Raw genomic sequence first — 19,881 nt, forward strand, 5'->3', positions numbered from 1 at the left:
TTGATTTGGAGCATCTACCTGGTCTGTAGGGGCCAGATCTCTTACTGGTTGGTGGGGGATCAAATACTTATTTCCCTCTGCAGAATGCAAATAAATTCATATACTTTCCACAATGTGATTTTCCGGATTTAATTTGTGATGTGCTATCTCTCACTGTTACCAATAACCTACCCTTCAATTATGGGCTGCTCATGTCTTTGTCAGTGGGCAAACTTACAAAATCAGCAAGGGATCAAATACTTATTTCCCCCACTGTATAACACCCTACTCGCCAGACAGATTCTGACATAGAATACTAGTGTAAGTTGCCATTGGTTCGCCCATGTTTAGGTGTGTGTTCCTATGCCATGTCAGCCAAGTGGCGAGGCCTAATTTATAATAGTCTATGAAGTGCTTGTGGAACTGGGAGACCCATCCACGGCCCCCTTTGTAGTTAGGCAGTACCTTGTAGAATAATGCCTAGTGCACATTGAGGTCTTTTTACTAAGCCGCATTACAGACTAAGCGCACCTAATACAGCTTCAAATGGCGGACACAACAGCGAAGATGACTCCAAAATCAGCAGACGATGCTCCAGGTGCTCAAAATGTTTACTGTAAAGCAAAGGAGACTCGACACAGCTGTGTTTTGGCCAATGAGGCCTGCCTCAGGAGGCTCTTAAATTGCACTGAATGTCCACTTGAAATAATGTTTGTAGTCAGCGAAAAGAAAACGAAAAGCAAACAGGGCGCTCCGTGCAACCAGATCCTGAGCATTTCCGCTGCTCTCTCACTGGTTTGCAGCCCTGTTGCCAGAACTAGAAAAGGATTTGCCTCTGATTTAAAGGGGCAGCAACACGTAGGACACACAGGGTGGTCTTACGTTTCTTCATCCCTGACCTTCTCACTGTCATCTTAAGATAGAGATCGGGGCTGAGAGAGTTTCCTGTTCATAGCTGGAAGTTTCTGGTGTGGTAGTGGTGGTCCAGAAAAAAATATTCCCGGTTACTTTTAATAAATCAGATGCTTTGTCTGCTAAATATACACATAATGCAATCCTTACCTAGCGAGATCAGAGTCTGATAATTCTCCTTCATCACCTCCCTGTAAAGCTCCTTCTGCCCTTCATCTAAATACTCCCACTCCTCCTGGGAGAAAGAGACAGTGATGTCCTCAAATGTTACCCGCACCTGAAACACAAACCAAAAAACACATAAAAAAAAATAAAAACAAACAAACAAAAAACCCCTTTAATAGAGGCTCAAGTGTTTTCAGTGCTGTGACTTTCTATGTCAGTTAAGTACTGGGGTCCTGTTGGTATATTAAGAGGCATATTTTCAAAGCACTTAGCCTCCCAAAGTTCCATAGAAACCTATGGAACTTAGCCTCCCAAAGTGCTTTGAAAATATGCCTCTAAGTATATTAAAGGTTGTTGTTTTTTTTAATGTAATGACAGGTGTTAGTATCAGAGACAAATGATTAAGAAGTTTAAGAGAGCTGCAGATCTGGAATGGCTGTGCGTCATAAGAGATCTCACAGCCTATGCAACAGTTACATAGTAACATAGTAGATGACGGCAGAAAAAGACCTGCATGGTCCATCTAGTCTGCCCAAGATAAACTCATATCTTGAATTTGTACCTGTCCTTTTCAGGGCACAGACCGTATAAGTCTGCCCAGCAGTATTTCCCGCCTCCCAACCACCAGTCCCGTCTCCCATCACCGGCTCTGGTACAGATCGTATAAGTCTGCCCTCCCCTATCCTAGTCTCCCAACCACCAACCCCTCTTCCCCCCACCTGCTCCGCCACCCAATTTCGGCTAAGCTTCTGAGGATCCATTCCTGCTGCACAGGATTCCTTTATGCACATCCCACGCATGTTTGAATTCCGTTACCGTTTTCATCTCCACCACCTCCCGCGGGAGGGCATTCCAAGCATCCACCACCCTCTCCGTGAAAAAATACTTCCTGATGCCTCTGTTCTAACCTTGGTATTCTATAGACAAATATTAAATATATACAAAAATAAAAATGTTTTTTTTGTGTGAAATTAATAATTAATACATTGATTACCTGTAACTAGTTAATTTGTATGAGATATTTAGTCTTGGTTGCCCAGTTGAAGAAGCACAATTAATAGCACCATTCCACGTTACCAATCCCAGGGCAAGCAGTGGCTTTCCCTATGTTCATTTCAATAACAGACCATGGACTTTTCCTCCAGGAACTTGTCCAAACTTCTTTTAAACCCGGATACACTAACCACTGTTACCACATCCTCCGGCAACAAGTTCCAGAGCTTAATTATTCGCTGAGTACAAAAATATTTCCTCCTGTTCATTTTAACAGTGCATTGTGCTTCAGATATAGAACATTGGAATTATACTTAGGGGGGGGGGGAAGAGGTTAGCATTTGTTAAGGTGGAGGGGAACACTTTAAAACTTGTATTGTAAAACATTAAAACTGAAGGTTCATATTGCTAAGGTAAATATAGAGTATTTATTGTTTAATTGTAGAGCACTGCTTCATATGATATCTTTCTAAGGTGTAAATCATTGCTTGTTGATTGTACTTTTGCAGCTCTGAGTTGTTCTGCAACATTTGACTGTTTAACTTAAAAATAAAGACCTTCATTTAAAAAAAAAAAAAAAAAAAGGAATACAGGCACTACATACATAATATAAATGCCAGAGAATGTGGTAAAGGCGGTTAGCTTAGCAGAGTTTAAAAAAGGTTTGGACAGCTTCCTAAAGGAAAAGTCCATAGACCGTTATTAAATGGACTTGGGGAAAATCCACTATTTCTGGGATAAGCAGTATAAAATGTTTTGTACTTTTTGGGGATCTTGCCGGGTATTTGTGACCTGGATTGGCCACTGTTGGAAACAGGATGCTGGGCTCGATGGACCTTTGGTCTTTCCCGGTATGGCAATACTTATGTACTTATGAGTGAAGAAACATTCTCTCTGATTTGTTTTAAATTTACTACTTAGTAACTTCATTGCATGCCCCCTAGTCCTAGTACTTTTGGAAAGAGTAAACAATCGATTCATGTCTACCCGTTCCACTCCACACAGTATTTTATATCTCCCCTCAGCCGTCTCTCCTCCAAGCTGAAGAGCCCCAGCTGCTTTAGCCTTTCCTCATAGGGAAGTTGTCCCATCCCCTCCTATCATTTTGGTCGCCCTTCACTGTACCTTTTCTAATTCTGTTATATCTTTTTTGAGATGTGGTGACCAAACATTTACAAGCTAAGCTTCTAGCAATCGTGTCGGTTACACGCACAAATTTAGTCGTGAAAATTTACACCGACCATTGACGTGGATTAAGGGGCCATGCTTAAATGTTAGCATATAAATGCCGATTTACACTAGCATTCTGTAACAGCAATTATGCACAGAATTCGTGCTTAAGGTGCAGCATCCTAGCGCATAACTTTAGGGTAAATTCTGTAAGTTATGCGTATTCCTGCTACACTAACATTTACATCAGTTCTATAACTGACATAAGTGATTGTCCCTAAATCTTAGGCACATTGCCTAGCACTGTAAAAGGAACACTATCACCTATGGTCCTTCAAAGCAGTGCTTCTCAACCCAGTCCTCGAAGTACACCTTGTCCTATCAGGTTTTCAGGATATCCACAATGAATATGCACGAGATAGAGTTATATATCAAATCCTAAATAATTGTGGCTTAGTAAAAGACCCCCGAGTGTTTCTTTGATACTGAACGCTGAGGCGGACAGCGCTGCGTACGTCTAGTAGCGCTATAGAAATGATAAGTGGTAGTAGTAAAGAAGAAGATTGCTGTCCTTGGATCTGAATGTTAACTTATTCAATGTTTATCCACTCCTACCCTAGCTGAGATCATATTTAACCATCTCTCTTACCTCATGTGCAACTTTCTTTAAATCAGTCTCCTTACTTTCGAACTCTTCTTACTCTCTTACCCATCTATATGTTCCATCTTTGCTTTACTCTTCACTTTCAATTCAAATGTTCTATTACGTATTGTGTTGACATTGCAAGTAGTATACTATCCTGCTTATAATCGAACGAGAAAAAACGCCCAAGTTCCGACCTAAATCGGGAGATGGACGTTTATCTCACAAAAACGAATAACGCGGTATAATCGAAAGCCGAACTTGGACGTTTTCAACTGCACTCCGTCGCGGAAGCGTACAAAGTTGACGGGGGCGTGTCGGAGGCGTGGTGAAGGCGGGACTGGGGCATGGTTATCACCCGAACAGAGATGGGCGCCTTTCGCCGATAATGGAAAAAAAGTATGCGTTTGTAGCTAGAATTTAGGGCACTTTTCCTGGACCCTGTTTTTTCACGAATAAGGCCCCAAAAAGTGCCCTAAATGACCAGATTACCACCAGAGGGAATCGGGGATGACCTCCCCTGACTCCCCCAGTGGTCACTAACCCCCTCCCACCACAAAAAAAATGATGTTTCACAACTTTTTATTTTCACCATCAAATGTCATACCCACCTCCCTGGCAGCAGTATGCAGGTCCCTGGAGCAGTTGTTAGGGGGTGCAGTGGACTTCAGGCAGGTGGACCCAGGCCCATCCCCCCCTACCTGTTACAATTGTGCTGCTTAATGCTTATTAGTCGTCCCAAACCCACTGTACCCACATGTAGGTGCCCCCCTTCACCCCTTAGGGCTATAGTAATGGTGTAGACTTGTGGGCAGTGGGTTTTGAGGGGAATTTGGGGGGCTCAACACACAAGGGAAGGGTGCTATGCACCTGGGAGCTCTTTTACCTTTTTTTTTGTTTTTGTAAAAGTGCCCCCTAGGGTGCCCGGTTGGTGTCCTGGCATGTGAGGGGGACCAGTGCACTACGACTCCTGGCCCCTCCCACGAACAAATGCCTTGGATTTATTCGTTTTTGAGCTGGGCGCTTTCATTTTCCATTATCGCTGAAAAACAAAAACGCCCAGCTCACAAATTGTCGAATAAAACATGGATGTCTATTTTTTTCGAAAATACGGTTCGGTCCGCCCCTTCACGGACCCGTTCTCGGAGATAAACGCCCATGGAGATAGACGTTTTCGTTCGATTATGCCCCTCCACGTCATACTTTGTATTGTTTTTTGAATATTTTTTACTGCTGTAATTGTCTATTGCTCATGTGTGATCCATTCTTACTGTACACCGCCTTGAGTTAATTCCTTCGAAAAGGTGGTAAATACATCCTAATAATAAATAATAACAATACAATATCAAGGAGACAGTGCATGCAAATCTATTTCATCCATATTCATTATGAATATATCCTGAAAACCTGGGTTCAGAAGCACTGCTTTATAGGATAGCCCTCTCCCCTCAAATGCTTTGCATATCCACAGTGGAAAGCACTGCATGCATGTAGGATGGTAGGAAGAAATGGCCCTTTTATGATGGCGATTACTGCTATGTGCTCAGTGTGCTGCAGGGATCCCAAGCCCTGTGGCAAGGAAAGAAATGGCCTACCCCCAGCACAGAAGAGCAGCGGCCACAGTTTAAGTCAGTTCCTGGCTGAAGAACGTGAGGACACACCTGGATAGGGGAGAGGGAGTGAGTTTAAAGAGAACCTACAACGTAGAAAGAAATGAAGATACAGGTGAAGAGTGGTTCCCGAACTTTCATCCTGGAGGCACCCCGGCCAGTCAGGTTTTCAGGATATCCATAACGAATATTCATGAGATAGATTTGCATGCAGTGGAGGCAGTGCATGCAGATCTCTCTCATGAATATTAATTGCGGATATCCTGAAAACCTGACTGGCCGGGGTGCCTCCAGGATGAAAGTTCGGGAACCACTGCTCTAAACAACCTTCTGCTTTCTATATTCTGTATCCCCACATGACACCTCACACATACTCTCTCTCTTTCCCCTCAGGAGGATCCCAAAGTTCTATTCCTGAACTGCATGTCCGCCTGGGAAAAATCCTAACTCTACAGAATCCCAGATTATAAAGCTACAACAGTGTTTGCAGAGAGCAGGAAGTTGGGGGCAATCCCCTACCTGAGCAGAAGCTCCAGCAGGCATTTTCTTCTTGGCTTTTGTTGTTTACAGGGTTAGAAATGAATTAGAGACTCTTATTCTGGCTGCAGGGAAGTATCTGAGATTCTGTCCTGTACAGTGCTGGGGGGAGGTGAAAGAAGAATAAAAGCTGAGATCTGTGGCTGGAGATTTCTGGTTGATATGCAAATAAAAGGATGGATGAAAGAAAAAGAAAAAAAAGACTCCACCTCCTGTTGGGCACAGACTGATGACGTCATAGAGGAGCCGACCTGTTTGGGTCACCTGAGCTTGCTGAGAGACACAGGAACTTGCTTGTAGTAGACAGGAGTGGAAATGAGCCTATCTAGTCCACTGTAAACAAGGAAGCCAATTTGGTTAATCTCTGTTTCCACTCCCCCGCGCAGCCGTCATTGCCATTCACTCAAAACAAAGCAAGCAAACCTATGAGCTGCTGCATCCCCGTTACTACTACTATAAATCATTTCTATAGCGCTAGTCTATCTGTAACAAGGCTAAAACTGTTTCAGTTGGATAGGCTGTGCCTTAAAAGGTGGAGGAGGAAAGAAATAGCAATTGAATATCACTAAAACAGCTTCAAAAGTTATTGTAACTGGTAGAAACAGCAATTATAAACTTTGTAGTTTGTGCTCATTTTTCTTCACCGTTCTTCTATACAATACAGATGGCCAGATTTCAGCGAGGATATCCTGTTTCCAGATGGGTTCATCTTAACTGTTGTAATCTGCCTTGGGAAAACTGGTGTTATAAAGATTTATTTATTTATTTGATTCCCACATCAGGGGCGTAGCCAGACAGTAGATTTTGGGTGGACCTAGGCAAGACGTGGGTGGGCACCAAGTGTTCTCCCCCTCCCACCCAAAAAATATCTCAGCTGGTGGGAAAATGCTTCTCTCCACCTTGGCAGTCTGCAGTAGGCATGTGCTGAAAACTGAGCATATGCAGTTGCCAGTATCATGGAGAGCAGCATTTTTGTTAGCATCAGGGGGAAGTTTTCAGCTGGTGGAGCTTGGGATCCCCACCAGCTACCTAAACATGTGCTACTGTTAGGTGGGCCTGAGCCCACCCAGGCCCACCTGTGGCTATGCCACTGTTCCCACTGTAGCGCTGTGTGACTCTGGGGGGCAAGTCACTTAACCCTCCATTGTTCCATTCCCTGTCTCTATATTATAAAAATACACTTAATAAAGTATTAATAGAGATAGGGAATGGAACAATGGAGGGTTAAGTGACTTGCCAGAGTCACAAGGAGCTGTAGTGGGAATCAAACCCAGTTCCCCAGGATCAGAGTCCGCTGCATTAACCACTAGGCTACTCCTCCAATCTACAAGAGGAGCCAGTTCCCACATACCATCTTTTTCTTCTGATCTAGGCACAGAAAAAAAAAAAAAAAAAGATTTAAAATGCTCCCAGGTTTCAATAGTAATTCATGTTTAATGTGGGGTATAATAAATGTCATAAATAAATAGATAGAAACTCTGAATGTTGAGCACCTGATTCTCATAACATGATGATGTTTTATCAGGAGAAAAAAAAATCTCTGCACGAATATAACACGTGCTAGGGTGTCCCTATAACTAGCCCCTCCAAAGACACAATGATTACGATTTATAACAAATTACTATGAAAAGTTATTCCGTTATTATACTACTACTACTACTTAGCATTTCTATAGCGCTGCCAGGGTTACGCAGCGCTGTACAAGTTTAAACATGGAGAAGGACAGTCCCTGCTCAAGAGAGCTTACAATCTAAAGGTAATCAATAGAAATCAAACAAAATAAAACATGGAAAAGAAAATAAGATGATACCTTTTTTATTGGACATAACTTAATACATTTCTTGATTAGCTTTTGAAGGTTGCCCTTCTTCCTCAGATCGGAAATAAGCAAATGTGCTAGCTGACAGTGTATATAAGTGAAAACATTCAAGCATTACTATGACAGTAAAATAGATACCATTGGAGATTCTACGTGGAATGTTGCTACTATTGGACATTCTACATGGAATGTTGCTATTCCAGTAGCAACATTCCATGTAGAAGGCTGCGCAGGCTTCTGTTTCTATGAGTACGTGCAGGACGTCAGACTCACAGAAGCAGAAGCCTGCGCGGCCAAATTGGTGATCTACAAGGGCCGACTTCTACATGGAATGTTGCTAGTGGAATAGCAACATTCCATGTAGAATCTATAGAAATCAAACAAAATAAAACATGGAAAAGAAAATAAGATGATACCTTTTTTATTGGACATAACTTAATACATTTCTTGATTAGCTTTCGAAGGTTGCCCTTCTTCCTCAGATCGGAAATAAGCAAATGTGCTAGCTGACAGTGTATATAAGTGAAAACATTCAAGCATTACTATGACAGTAAAATAGATACTATTGGAGATTCTACATGGAATGTTGCTACTATTGGAGATTCTACATGGAATGTTGCTATTCCACTAGCAACATTCCATGTAGAAGGCTGCGCAGGCTTCTGTTTCTGTGAGTCTGACGTCCTGCACGTATGTGCAGGACGTCAGACTCACAGAAGCAGAAGCCTGCGCGGCCAAATTGGTGATCTACAAGGGCCGACTTCTACATGGAATGTTGCTAGTGGAATAGCAACATTCCATGTAGAATCTATAGAAATCAAACAAAATAAAACATGGAAAAGAAAATAAGATGATACCTTTTTTATTGGACATAACTTAATACATTTCTTGATTAGCTTTCGAAGGTTGCCCTTCTTCCTCAGATCGGAAATAAGCAAATGTGCTAGCTGACAGTGTATATAAGTGAAAACATTCAAGCATTACTATGACAGTCTGACAGGGTGGGAGGATGGGGGTGGGTAGGAGGTATGCATGGGGACATCAAAGCATATCATTGATATTCTAACAGGATGGGTGTGGATAGGTGAGGGGAGGGTGATCAACAGAGACATACAGCTTTATGGTTTATAATGGGCTAGGAACCCCAGGTCCTTGTTAAGTCCTTTCTGTTGGGTGTTAAAATATTCAATCATTCTGACTTCAAAGATCTTGTATGGTTTTAAAGTTAGAATCCTGTTAGAATATCAATGATATGCTTTGATGTCCCCATGCATACTTCCTACCCACCCCCATCCTCCCACCCTGTCAGACTGTCATAGTAATGCTTGAATGTTTTCACTTATATACACTGTCAGCTAGCACATTTGCTTATTTCCGATCTGACGAAGAAGGGCAACCTTCGAAAGCTGTTATGTCCAATAAAAAAGGTATCATCTTATTTTCTTTTCCATGTTTTATTTTGTTTGATTTCTATAGATTCTACATGGAATGTTGCTATTCCACTAGCAGCATTCCATGTAGAAGTCGGCCCTTGCAGATCACCAATGTGGCCGCGCAGGCGTCTGCTTCTGTGAGTCTGACGTCCTGCACATACGTGCAGGACGTCAGACTCACAGAAACAGAAGCCTGCGCAGCCTTCTACATGGAATGTTGCTAGTGGAATAGCAACATTCCATGTAGAATCTCCAATAGTAGCAACATTCCATGTAGAATCTCCAATGGTATCTATTTTACTGTCATAGTAATGCTTGAATGTTTTCACTTATATACACTGTCAGCTAGCACATTTGCTTATTTCCGATCTGAGGAAGAAGGGCAACCTTCGAAAGCTAATCAAGAAATGTATTAAGTTATGTCCAATAAAAAAGGTATCATCTTATTTTCTTTTCCATGTTTTATTTTGTTTGATTTCTATTGATAACTTTAAGAGTGGCCTACCACACTCCTCTAATCTAAAGGTAAAAACTATGTAGTCAGTGTAGGTATCAGGAATGGGAAGGTAGTTAGGCACCAAAAGCAAGGGAGAAGAGATGGGCCGTGTATGCTGCACAAGCCGGCATGTTTGAAAATATAAGTGAGATTAAAATACAAATAAAATACAAACCAACAATAAAGAGCGACAACGGGGATGCAGTAGCTCATAGGTTTGCTTGCTTTGTTTTGAGAGTACGGCGATGACGGCTGCGCGGGGGGAAGGGGAAACCGAGAGTGTCCTAATTGGTGTCAGCGTTTTGACGTCACTCGGTCTCCTGTCTATTCAACCTCCTTGGCTTGTACTCCTTCAGCGCTGACTGGGCAGAGTCAAGGAGGTTAAGATGCCTTGGGGGCGGAAGGGGAACAGAAGCATCCCGATTGGTCAGCATTTTCCCGGGGGAGGAGGAGTTTTAACTCCCTTGTCACTGATTGGTCAGAATGCTTCTAGGTGCGGGAAGAGGAGGAGTTTGAGCTCCATCTTCTTCCTCTCCAAGTGTCTCCTGACGCAAGGGAAGGAGGAAATCATCAGTCAGAAGCAGAGCTGGTGCAGTGGAGAAGGGCAGGAGAATGGCTGCAGGGCTTTGTGCTCAGCAGGTAGGAGAGTGGCAGGAGGTGGGATGCAATGCCAGGCAGCCTCTGATCCACAAGCAGCAGAAGAAATGAGCCTGGCATTTGCTCAATGCAGTCCTGGGGCTCCAGAAAAGAAAGTTCTTCTTCCTGGTTCCCCTCCCTTCACAGGGCTGCTGCTCCTGAGCCAGCAAAGAGGGAGCCAGGGCAGAATGGCTGCAGGGCTTTGAACTCAGCAGGTAGGAGAGTGGCAGGAGGTGGGATGCAATGCCAGGCAATCTCTGATCCACAAGCAGCAGAAGAAATGAGCCTGGCACTTGCTCAATGCAGTCCTGGGGCTCCAGAAAAGAAAGTTCTTCTTCCTGGTTCCCCTCCCTTCACAGGGCTGCTGCTCCTGAGCCAGCAAAGAGGGAGCCAGGGCAGAATGGCTGCAGGGCTTTGAACTCAGCAGGTAGGAGAGTGGCAGGAGGTGGGATGCAATGCCAGGCAGCCTCTGATCCACAAGCAGCAGAAGAAATGAGCCTGGCACTTGCTCAATCCAGTCCTGGGGCTCCAGAAAAGAAAGTTCTGCTTCTTTTTTTGTTTGTTCCCCTCCCCTAACAGCCTCTCCCTTGTCTTTGTTTAAGATGTTGCCTGTGAGACACATTTAGCAGCGAGACAAAGGCCAATTTTGCCTGTTCTGCTGTAGAATTGAAGTTACTTCCTGTTCTCACTTCCGTGTTCCCTCTTCTCTCTCTCTCTGGCTGCTTTCGTGGTAAATGTGATTTTTTTGCAAAACCTGAAGTGGGTTTTAGTCTATAGCATGGAGATGTTTTGATAATTAAACAGATTAAAATAGATAATAAGATATTTTGCAAACAACCAGTGGAGTACAGTTGTTAAGGGTATTACTGTTGCTTTTGTGCTGTGCCAGAAAACAGAGGACAGTCTGCTCTCCTCCAGGGCTGTGGAGTCAGAGTCGGTTAAAAATGTACCAACTCCGACTCCAGCTTCAAAATAGCAACTTACAACATTTATAATATATGGTAAAATTATCCATTTATCTTTCTCTTAAGTCAGAGCTCTCTCTATGTCCTGGATCTAAAGTACTGACAGATATCCTATGTAATAATTCTCACCTCCAACGTTCTATGCTTGGGACCGTGGCTCCCTGGCTGCAAGTGGTCTGCAAGGCAGACACGCACGGACATCACTGACGTCAACACAGCTGATTCCAAGGCAAGGGGAGGAGTGCGCGTGTTTCCCTACTCCTCCTACTGCCTTGGAATCAGCTGTCACCCCCCCCCCCCCACGCTACGGCCCCCTCGAAACCCACCCCCTCCCGTGAACCTGTCGATCCCCCCCCGGAACGCCGAAAACCGCACCCCCCCCCTCCCGCCGCTGTTGTGCACTACCTTCGGGTGGGTCCCTCAATCATCTTCTCAGAAAGTTTAACTCCGTGCGTCTGACGTCAGACGCACACAGAGGAACTTCCAGACAAAGATGATTGAAGAACCTACGGGAAGGGAAGAACACGGTGGCGGCAGTTTTCGCTCGCACGGGGGGGGGGGGGGGAACGACAGGTTCACGGAAGGGGGGGTTCGAGGGGGCCGTAGCACGGGGGGGGGGGGGGGAATTGCCTGCCTAAGGCCCGTTTCCTTGCCTACAGAAACGGGCCTTTTTTACTAGTAAGTTATATTTACCAGTACTTTAGATCCGGAAAAATGTAAAGCCTAATATCAGTTGGAGTCGGACAGTAGAAAAATAGAGTAGTGGGAGTTGAAGGTTTAGTGATCTCTAATTAGAAATAGATGGTATTAAAAAAAAAAAACCCAAAACTTAAATGGCTGCATGTGTGCGGTGGCACTTAGATGGCAACTCCGGCTGTGATGAACTAGAGCCAGTGCCGGAGCAGACTTGTACAGTCTGTGTCCCGTATATGGCAAACTGGTTTAGGACAGATTGGAAAGGGCTTCAACAGCAACTTTAGTAAGGACAGGGCAGGGTGAACTTTTACTGTCTGTCCCAGAAATGCCAAAACCCCCCACTGTGACTAAGTATTTTGCATCACATTCATTGTTTATTTAATCATGGATTGATAATGAGTGTGACAGGCAGACTAGATGGACAAGTCAAGTCTTTATCTGCTGTCACTTACTGTGTACCAACTCCACAGCTCTGCTCTCCTCTAATCTCCCCCCCCCCCCTTACCATCAGGGAAATGGTGGAGGTGAGCAGTTGGGTGGGGAAGTTTCCAAGAGGAGTCTGACTTCAGAGGAGGATCAGCCAGGGGGATTTGAAAGAGAGAATATCAGCAGTTTGGGAGTAGAGGGGTGAGAGCAAGGTTTTTTATTTTTTTTTTATTAAAACCTTTTATTTATAGTGATGGATAGCACACTACACGGAGATACAGAAATATTTCCCATCGTTTTGGCCGCTAAAGGCTTGATCAAAAAGAATTTCAAAGCCCACTTGGATAGGTGCCTGTACGTGTTGTATCTTACAAACTCCAAAGGGAATGATGCAGGTTCTATGGCAAACCTTAGCATTAAATTTGAGAGGTTGAGATCCACTTTGGGGCTGCTAAACTGCGGCAAAAGGCGGGGTATAAATGACCTAAATAAATATGCCACATACCCTGGATTCGAAGTGAGGTTCATTTCTATCATGGTATGCATCCCCAGAGCGGACCAGTGGGAACTGTGTTACGAACCCAGGCATCCAGACGGATGTGCAGAGCTGCAAATTATTAGATAGGATTTTTTTTAGGCACCATATATAGAATCTCCCCCTTAATGGCTGTCTTGATTTTCTTGTAGAGTCAGGTGATTTAATTTAAGACTCCATTAAAGTTGAATGGGAAAACTGTGAAAAGAAGGGGATCAACGTCTTTATCGGAAGCATTAGTCTCTGATGAATATAAAAACTGATAACATTTTTTGAAGAGATTGACAGTATCATCATCATTGGTGACTACACCTTGTAAAGGGTCTTTCAGCGAAGTTGCTCTACGTTTGGTACCTTTAAGATGAGGCCTAAAAGTGCCTTGTTTTATTTTACTCAGTATAATAACGAGGAAGCATTAGGTTGTCCAGCTTGTTTTGCACATATTGAATTATATTCTTTGCCAATCGCATATGATCTGCTGAAAGTGGCATAACTACTTTTATGAGGATATTGAGATTCCAGGGCTTTCATTTCCAAATCTAAATTGGATAAGGCAGCAAGTTGTTTTCTTTGCCATCCTATACAGAAGCTAATAATGGATCCACAAATTGAAACCTTTGAAAGCATCCCACCAGACAGAGAGGCAGGTATCTCCAATTTTATTATGAAATAATCTTGTATAGCATTTTTAATTAAACCTTGGAAACCATCCTTATTTAAGAGGATAGGGTTGAGTCCGCCATTGTGATCGACTTTTGCCTGTGGAGGAAAGTTCTAATTTCAGTTCAATGGGAGCGTGATCAGACCCAGTAATAGGTAATATTTTTGCATCTAATAAATTTGAGGTTAAAAAGAAATCAATATGGGAGTGTGTATGGCGAGGTAAAGAACAAAAAGAAAAACCTAGTCCAAAGAAAACAATTTTATTTTACAGCAGCAGTGGAGGGGTGAAAACTGCTAAGCTTCGCCCTTCTGGGCCGCATCAGGGGCCTAAAATACTATAAAATAGAACATAATCAGATATCACATAAAAGGGGTCAAGGTCGAGTAGGGAAGGGATGTAGGCCAACCAAACACAAAGAGTCTCTGGAGTTTGACTGTAGGAAATTTATTAAAAAGCCAGATACCGTGGACTCGACACAGACCATGTTTCAGCAACAAAGATGTCTCCCTCAGGAGTCCAATTATCTGTTTTGAATATCTGTGTATTTCAGCATTGTGGACTGAGTCAAGTCGGGACACACATTAAACCTGGTAGTTAAAAGGAATCACAGTAAACTGCTCCGAAGAATGCGGGGGGGGGGGGGGGGGGGGGGAAGAGGTCAAAACATAAATAATCACTTAAAAACACAATAAAATCATAGTAATCATAAGAATAGCCATACTGGGTCAGATCAATATATTTATAAATGATTTAGAGATGGGAGTAACTAGCGAGGTAATTAAATTTGCTGATGACCCAAAGTTATCCTCGTGACAGGATTGTGAAAAATTACAGAAGGACCTTACGAGACTGGGAGACTGGGCGGCTAACTGGCAGATGACGTTTAATGTGAGCGAGTGCAAGGTGATGCATGTGGGAAAAAAGAACCCGAATTATAGCTACGTCATGCAAGGTTCCACGTTAGGAGTTACGGACCAAGAAAGGGATCTGGGTGTCGTCGTCGATAACACACTGAAACCTTCTGCTCAGTGTGCTGCTGCGGCTAAGAAAGCGAATAGAATGTTGGGTATTATTAGGAAAGGTATGGAAAACAGGTGTGAGGATGTTATAATGCCGTTGTATCGCTCCATGGTGCGACCGCACCTTGAGTATTGTGTTCAATTCTGGTCGCTGCATCTCAAGAAAGATATAGTAGAATTGGAAAAGGTGCAGCGAAGGGTGACTAAAATGATAGCGGGAATGGGACGACTTCCCTATGAAGAAAGACTAAGGAAGCTAGGGCTTTTCAGTTTGGAGAAGAGACGGCTGAGGGGAGACATGATAGAGATATATAAAATAATGAGTGGAGTGGAACAGGTGGATGTGAAGCGTCTGTTCACGCTTTCCAAAAATACTAGGACTAGGGGGCATGCGATGAAACTACAGTGTAGTAAATTTAAAACAAATTGGAGAAAATATTTCTTCACCCAACGCATAATTAAACTCTGGAATTCGTTGCCGGAGAATGTGGTGGAGGCGGTTAGCTTACCAGAGTTTAAAAAGGGGCTAGACGGTTTCCTAAAGGACAAGTCCATAAACCACTACTAAATGGACTTGGGGAAATACACTTTGAGAAATAATTCATGTATTTACAGGCTTAAAACCCACTGTTTTTTCACATCCTATATACTTGTCCCAAGCTTTCTTTAATTCATATACAGTTTTTGTTTCAACTACTTCCACCAGGAGGCAGTTCCCCTTTCCCCTTCATCCTATGGCCCCTCACTCCAAAGCTTCCTTTCAATTGAGACTCACATCCTGTAGGTGTTTAAATGTCTCCTTTCTTCCAAACTAGACATACTGAGATCTTTAAGCCTGCCTCCGTACACTTTATGATGAAGAGCACTTACCATTTTAATAGGCACCTTCTGGATTGACTCCATCCTGTGTTTATCTTTTTGAAGGTGAGGTCTCCAGTATTCTAAATGAGGTCTCACCAGAGTCTTACACAGTGGCATCGTCACAGCCCATATTGTGGTTGGTTGTTTGATGGTGTTGCGTTTATATCTGTTTCTAAACAATGCAAGAGATTTACAAGTCCAGTTGAAGTTGAGACTCCTGAGGCAGGCGCACTGCATGCCGAAACGCAGGACTGCATAGAGTCTTGATATTACTTTTTTTAATAGATTTTATAGATCTCTATGGACTGACTTTTTATGACTTTTAATTAATATTTCTTGGTTGGTACTTCTCTGGTATTTCCCTGTATCTCCTTGGTTGGTTTTTGCAAAGGGGGTACTTCGGCTTTTTTGGGTTTTTTTGGTCTCAAGTGTCGCCACTTTCCCCATTGCTGTTTAACATTTCTTTGCGCTCACTGGGCTTTATCATGTCTGAGCATCTGCTCGCCATAACAGAAACCTGGCTCTGCCCTGATGACTCTGCTTCAGTCGCAGCCCTGTGCCATGGCGGTTATCTATTTTCACATACTCCTCGCTCTGCTGGCCGTGGGGGCGGTGTTGGACTACTTCTCTCTCCCTCCTCCAGATTTCAACCCCTTCTTCCACCTCAATCTCACTGTTTTTCCTCCTTTGAAGTCCACTCTATCCGCCTTTTCTCTCCTCTGCCTCTTCGAATAGCGGTCATTTATCGTCCCCCTGATAAGTCCCTTTCATCCTTTCTCAGTGACTTTGATGCCTGGCTTGCCTTCTTCCATGATCCTTCCTCCCCCTCTCTCATCCTTGGTGACTTTAATATTCCTGCTAATGATCCTTCCAACTCTTATATTTCCAAGTTACTCGCTTTAACGTCGTCCTTTAATCTCCAACTATGCTCCACCTCCCCCACTCATCAAAATGGTCACTGTCTTGATCTCATCTTCTCCTCCAACTGTTCACCCTCTAGTTTCCTTGCCTCCGATCTTCCCCTCTCTGATCACCATCTTATAACTTTCACACTTAAATCTCCTCCCTCCCAGTCCTGTCCTATCCTATCTAATTTATCTAGGAATCTTCACGACATTGACCCTTCATCTCTATCCTCCCATGTTTCAAACCTCCTCTCTACTGTGGCACCATCCACGTCTGTCAACGAGGCTGTTTCTTCTTACAACAATACTCTATCCTCTGCCTTAGACACTCTTGCACCTTTGATGACCCGCCCTGTAAGGCGTACAAAACCCCAACCTTGGCTGACTTCTAATATCCGCTACCTACGTTCCTGTACCCGCTCCGCCGAACGCCTCTGGCGGAAATCTCGGGCCCTTGCTGATTTCTTACACTTTAAGTTCATGCTGACCTCCTTCCAATCTGCTCTTTTACGTGCCAAACAGGATTATTATATCCAACTGACCAACTCTCTTGGCTCTAATCCTCGACTTCTCTTCACCACATTGAACTCTCTCCTCAAGGTGCCCCCTCCCCCAACTCCCCCTTCATTATCTCCTCAGACCCTTGCTGAATTCATAAGTACATAAGTACATAAGTAGTGCCATACTGGGAAAGACCAAAGGTCCATCTAGCCCAGCATCCTGTCACCGACAGTGGCCAATCCAGGTCAAGGGCACCTGGCACGCTCCCCAAACGTAAAAACATTCCAGACAAGTTATACCTAAAAATGAGGAATTTTTCCAGTCCATTTAATAGCGGTCTATGGACTTGTCCTTTAGGAATCTATCTAACCCCTTTTTAAACTCCGTCAAGCTAACCGCCCGTACCACGTTCTCCGGCAATGAATTCCAGAGTCTAATTACACGTTGGGTGAAGAAAAATTTTCTCCGATTCGTTTTAAATTTACCACACTGTAGCTTCAACTCATGCCCTCTAGTCCTAGTATTTTTGGATAGCGTGAACAGTCGCTTCACATCCACCCGATCCATTCCACTCATTATTTTATACACTTCTATCATATCTCCCCTCAGCCGTCTCTTCTCCAAGCTGAAAAGCCCTAGCCTTCTCAGCCTCTCTTCATAGGAAAGTCGTCCCATCCCCACTATCATTTTCGTCGCCCTTCGCTGTACCTTTTCCAATTCTACTATATCTTTTTTGAGATACGGAGACCAGTACTGAACACAATACTCCAGCTGCGGTCGCACCATGGAGCGATACAACGGCATTATAACATCCGCACACCTGGACTCCATACCCTTCCTAATAACACCCAACATTCTATTCGCTTTCCTAGCCGCAGCAGCACACTGAGCAGAAGGTTTCAGCGTATCATCGACGACGACACCCAGATCCCTTTCTTGATCCGTAACTCCTAACGCGGAACCTTGCAAGACGTAGCTATAATTCGGGTTCCTCTTACCCACATGCATCACTTTGCACTTGTCAACATTGAACTTCATCTGCCACTTGCACGCCCATTCTCCCAGTCTCGCAAGGTCCTCCTGTAATCGTTCACATTCCTCCTGCGACTTGACGACCCTGAATAATTTTGTGTCATCGGCGAATTTAATTACCTCACTAGTTATTCCCATCTCTAGGTCATTTATAAATACATTAAAAAGCAACGGACCCAGCACAGACCCCTGCGGGACCCCACTAACTACCCTCCTCCACAGAGAATACTGGCCACGCAATCCTACTCTCTGCTTCCTATCTTTCAACCAGTTCTTAATCCATAATAATACCCTACCTCCGATTCCATGACTCTGCAATTTCTTCAGGAGTCTTTCGTGCGGCACTTTGTCAAACGCCTTCTGAAAATCCAGATATACAATATCAACCGGCTCCCCATTGTCCACATGTTTGCTTACCCCCCTCAAAAAAATGCATTAGATTGGTGAGGCAAGACTTCCCTTCACTAAATCCGTGCTGACTTTGTCTCATCAGTCCATGTTTTTGTATATGCTCTGCAATTTTATTCTTAATAATAGCCTCCACCATCTTGCCCGGCACCGACGTCAGACTCACCGGTCTATAATTTCCCGGATCTCCTCTGGAACCTTTCTTAAAAATCGGAGTAACATTGGCTACCCTCCAGTCTTCCGGTATTACACTCGATTTTAGGGACAGATTGCATATTTCTAACAGTAGCTCCGCAAGTTCATTTTTTAGTTCTATTAATACTCTGGGATGAATACCATCAGGTCCCGGTGATTTACTACTCTTCAGCTTGCTGAACTGACCCATTACATCCTCCAAGGTTACAGAGAATTTGTTTAGTTTCTCTGACTCCCCCGCTTCAAATATTCTTTCCGGCACCGGTGTCCCCCCCAAATCCTCCTCGGTGAAGACCGAAGCAAAGAATTCATTTAATTTCTCCGCTACGGCTTTGTCCTCCTTGATCGCCCCTTTAACACCATTTTCGTCCAGCGGCCCAACCGACTCTTTGGCCGGTTTCCTGCTTTTAATGTATCTAAAAAAGTTTTTACTATGTATTTTTGCTTCCAACGCTAATTTCTTCTCAAAGTCCTTTTTTGCCCTCCTTATCTCCGCTTTGCATTTGGCTTGGCATTCCTTATGATCTATCCTGTTACTTTCACAACAAGGTTCAAAAGATAAACCTTGCTTTCTCTACCTCACCAGCTCTCCCTCCACTAGTCCGTTCCCCTCTCTCTCCTTCCCCTCATTCCCTTTCCTCCTTTCCTGACGTTACTATTGAGGAAACTACACTTCTCCTTTCTTCCTCAAAATGTACCACCTGTTCCTCTGATCCCATTCCCACCCACCTTCTTAATGCCATCTCTCCTACTCTTATTCCTTTTATCTGTCACATTCTCAACCTCTCACTTTCCACTGCGACTGTCCCTGCTTCCTTTAAACATGCTGTGGTCACACCTCTCCTTAAGAAGCCTTCACTTGACCCTACTTGTCCCTCTAATTACCGACCCATCTCCCTCCTTCCTTTTCTCTCCAAATTACTTGAGCGTGCTGTTCACCGCCGCTGCCTTGATTTTCTCTCCTCACATGCTATTCTTGACCCATTACAATCTGGTTTTCGCCCTCTCCACTCAACTGAAACTGCGCTTACTAAAGTCTCCAATGACCTATTACTGGCTAAATCCAGAGGTCAATATTCCATCCTCATTCTTCTTGATCTTTCCGCTGCTTTTGACACTGTCGATCACAGCATACTTCTCGATACCCTGTCCTCACTTGGATTCCAGGGCTCTGTCCTTTCCTGGTTCTCTTCCTACCTCTCCCTCCGCACCTTTAGTGTTCACTCTGGTGGATCCTCTTCTACTTCTATCCCTCTGCCTGTCGGTGTACCTCAGGGTTCT

General features: G+C 43.8%; 2 protein-coding genes across 2 annotated transcripts in view; one reads left to right on the forward strand and one right to left on the reverse strand.

Moving 5' to 3' along the window:
* LOC115462146 (gastrula zinc finger protein XlCGF57.1-like) overlaps positions 1-6,178 on the reverse strand; it is a 30,084-nt gene extending 23,906 nt beyond the window's left edge. Inside the window, exons 1-2 of the mRNA XM_030192191.1 lie at positions 5,992-6,178; positions 1,042-1,168 (exon numbers count right to left, since the gene is read on the reverse strand). Of these exons, the coding sequence (XP_030048051.1) occupies positions 1,042-1,168; positions 5,992-6,015 (151 nt within the window). The 5' untranslated portion in view covers positions 6,016-6,178. The remainder of the gene's footprint in view (positions 1-1,041; positions 1,169-5,991) is intronic.
* Positions 6,179-10,307: 4,129 nt separating this feature from the next.
* LOC115460021 (oocyte zinc finger protein XlCOF6-like) overlaps positions 10,308-19,881 on the forward strand; it is a 30,308-nt gene continuing 20,734 nt past the window's right edge. Inside the window, exon 1 of the mRNA XM_030189880.1 lies at positions 10,308-10,396. Coding sequence (XP_030045740.1) covers positions 10,370-10,396 — 27 coding nt within the window. The 5' untranslated portion in view covers positions 10,308-10,369. The remainder of the gene's footprint in view (positions 10,397-19,881) is intronic.

This window comes from Microcaecilia unicolor, chromosome 1 (genome assembly GCF_901765095.1).
Source record: "Microcaecilia unicolor chromosome 1, aMicUni1.1, whole genome shotgun sequence".
NCBI classification, from domain to species: domain Eukaryota; kingdom Metazoa; phylum Chordata; class Amphibia; order Gymnophiona; family Siphonopidae; genus Microcaecilia; species Microcaecilia unicolor.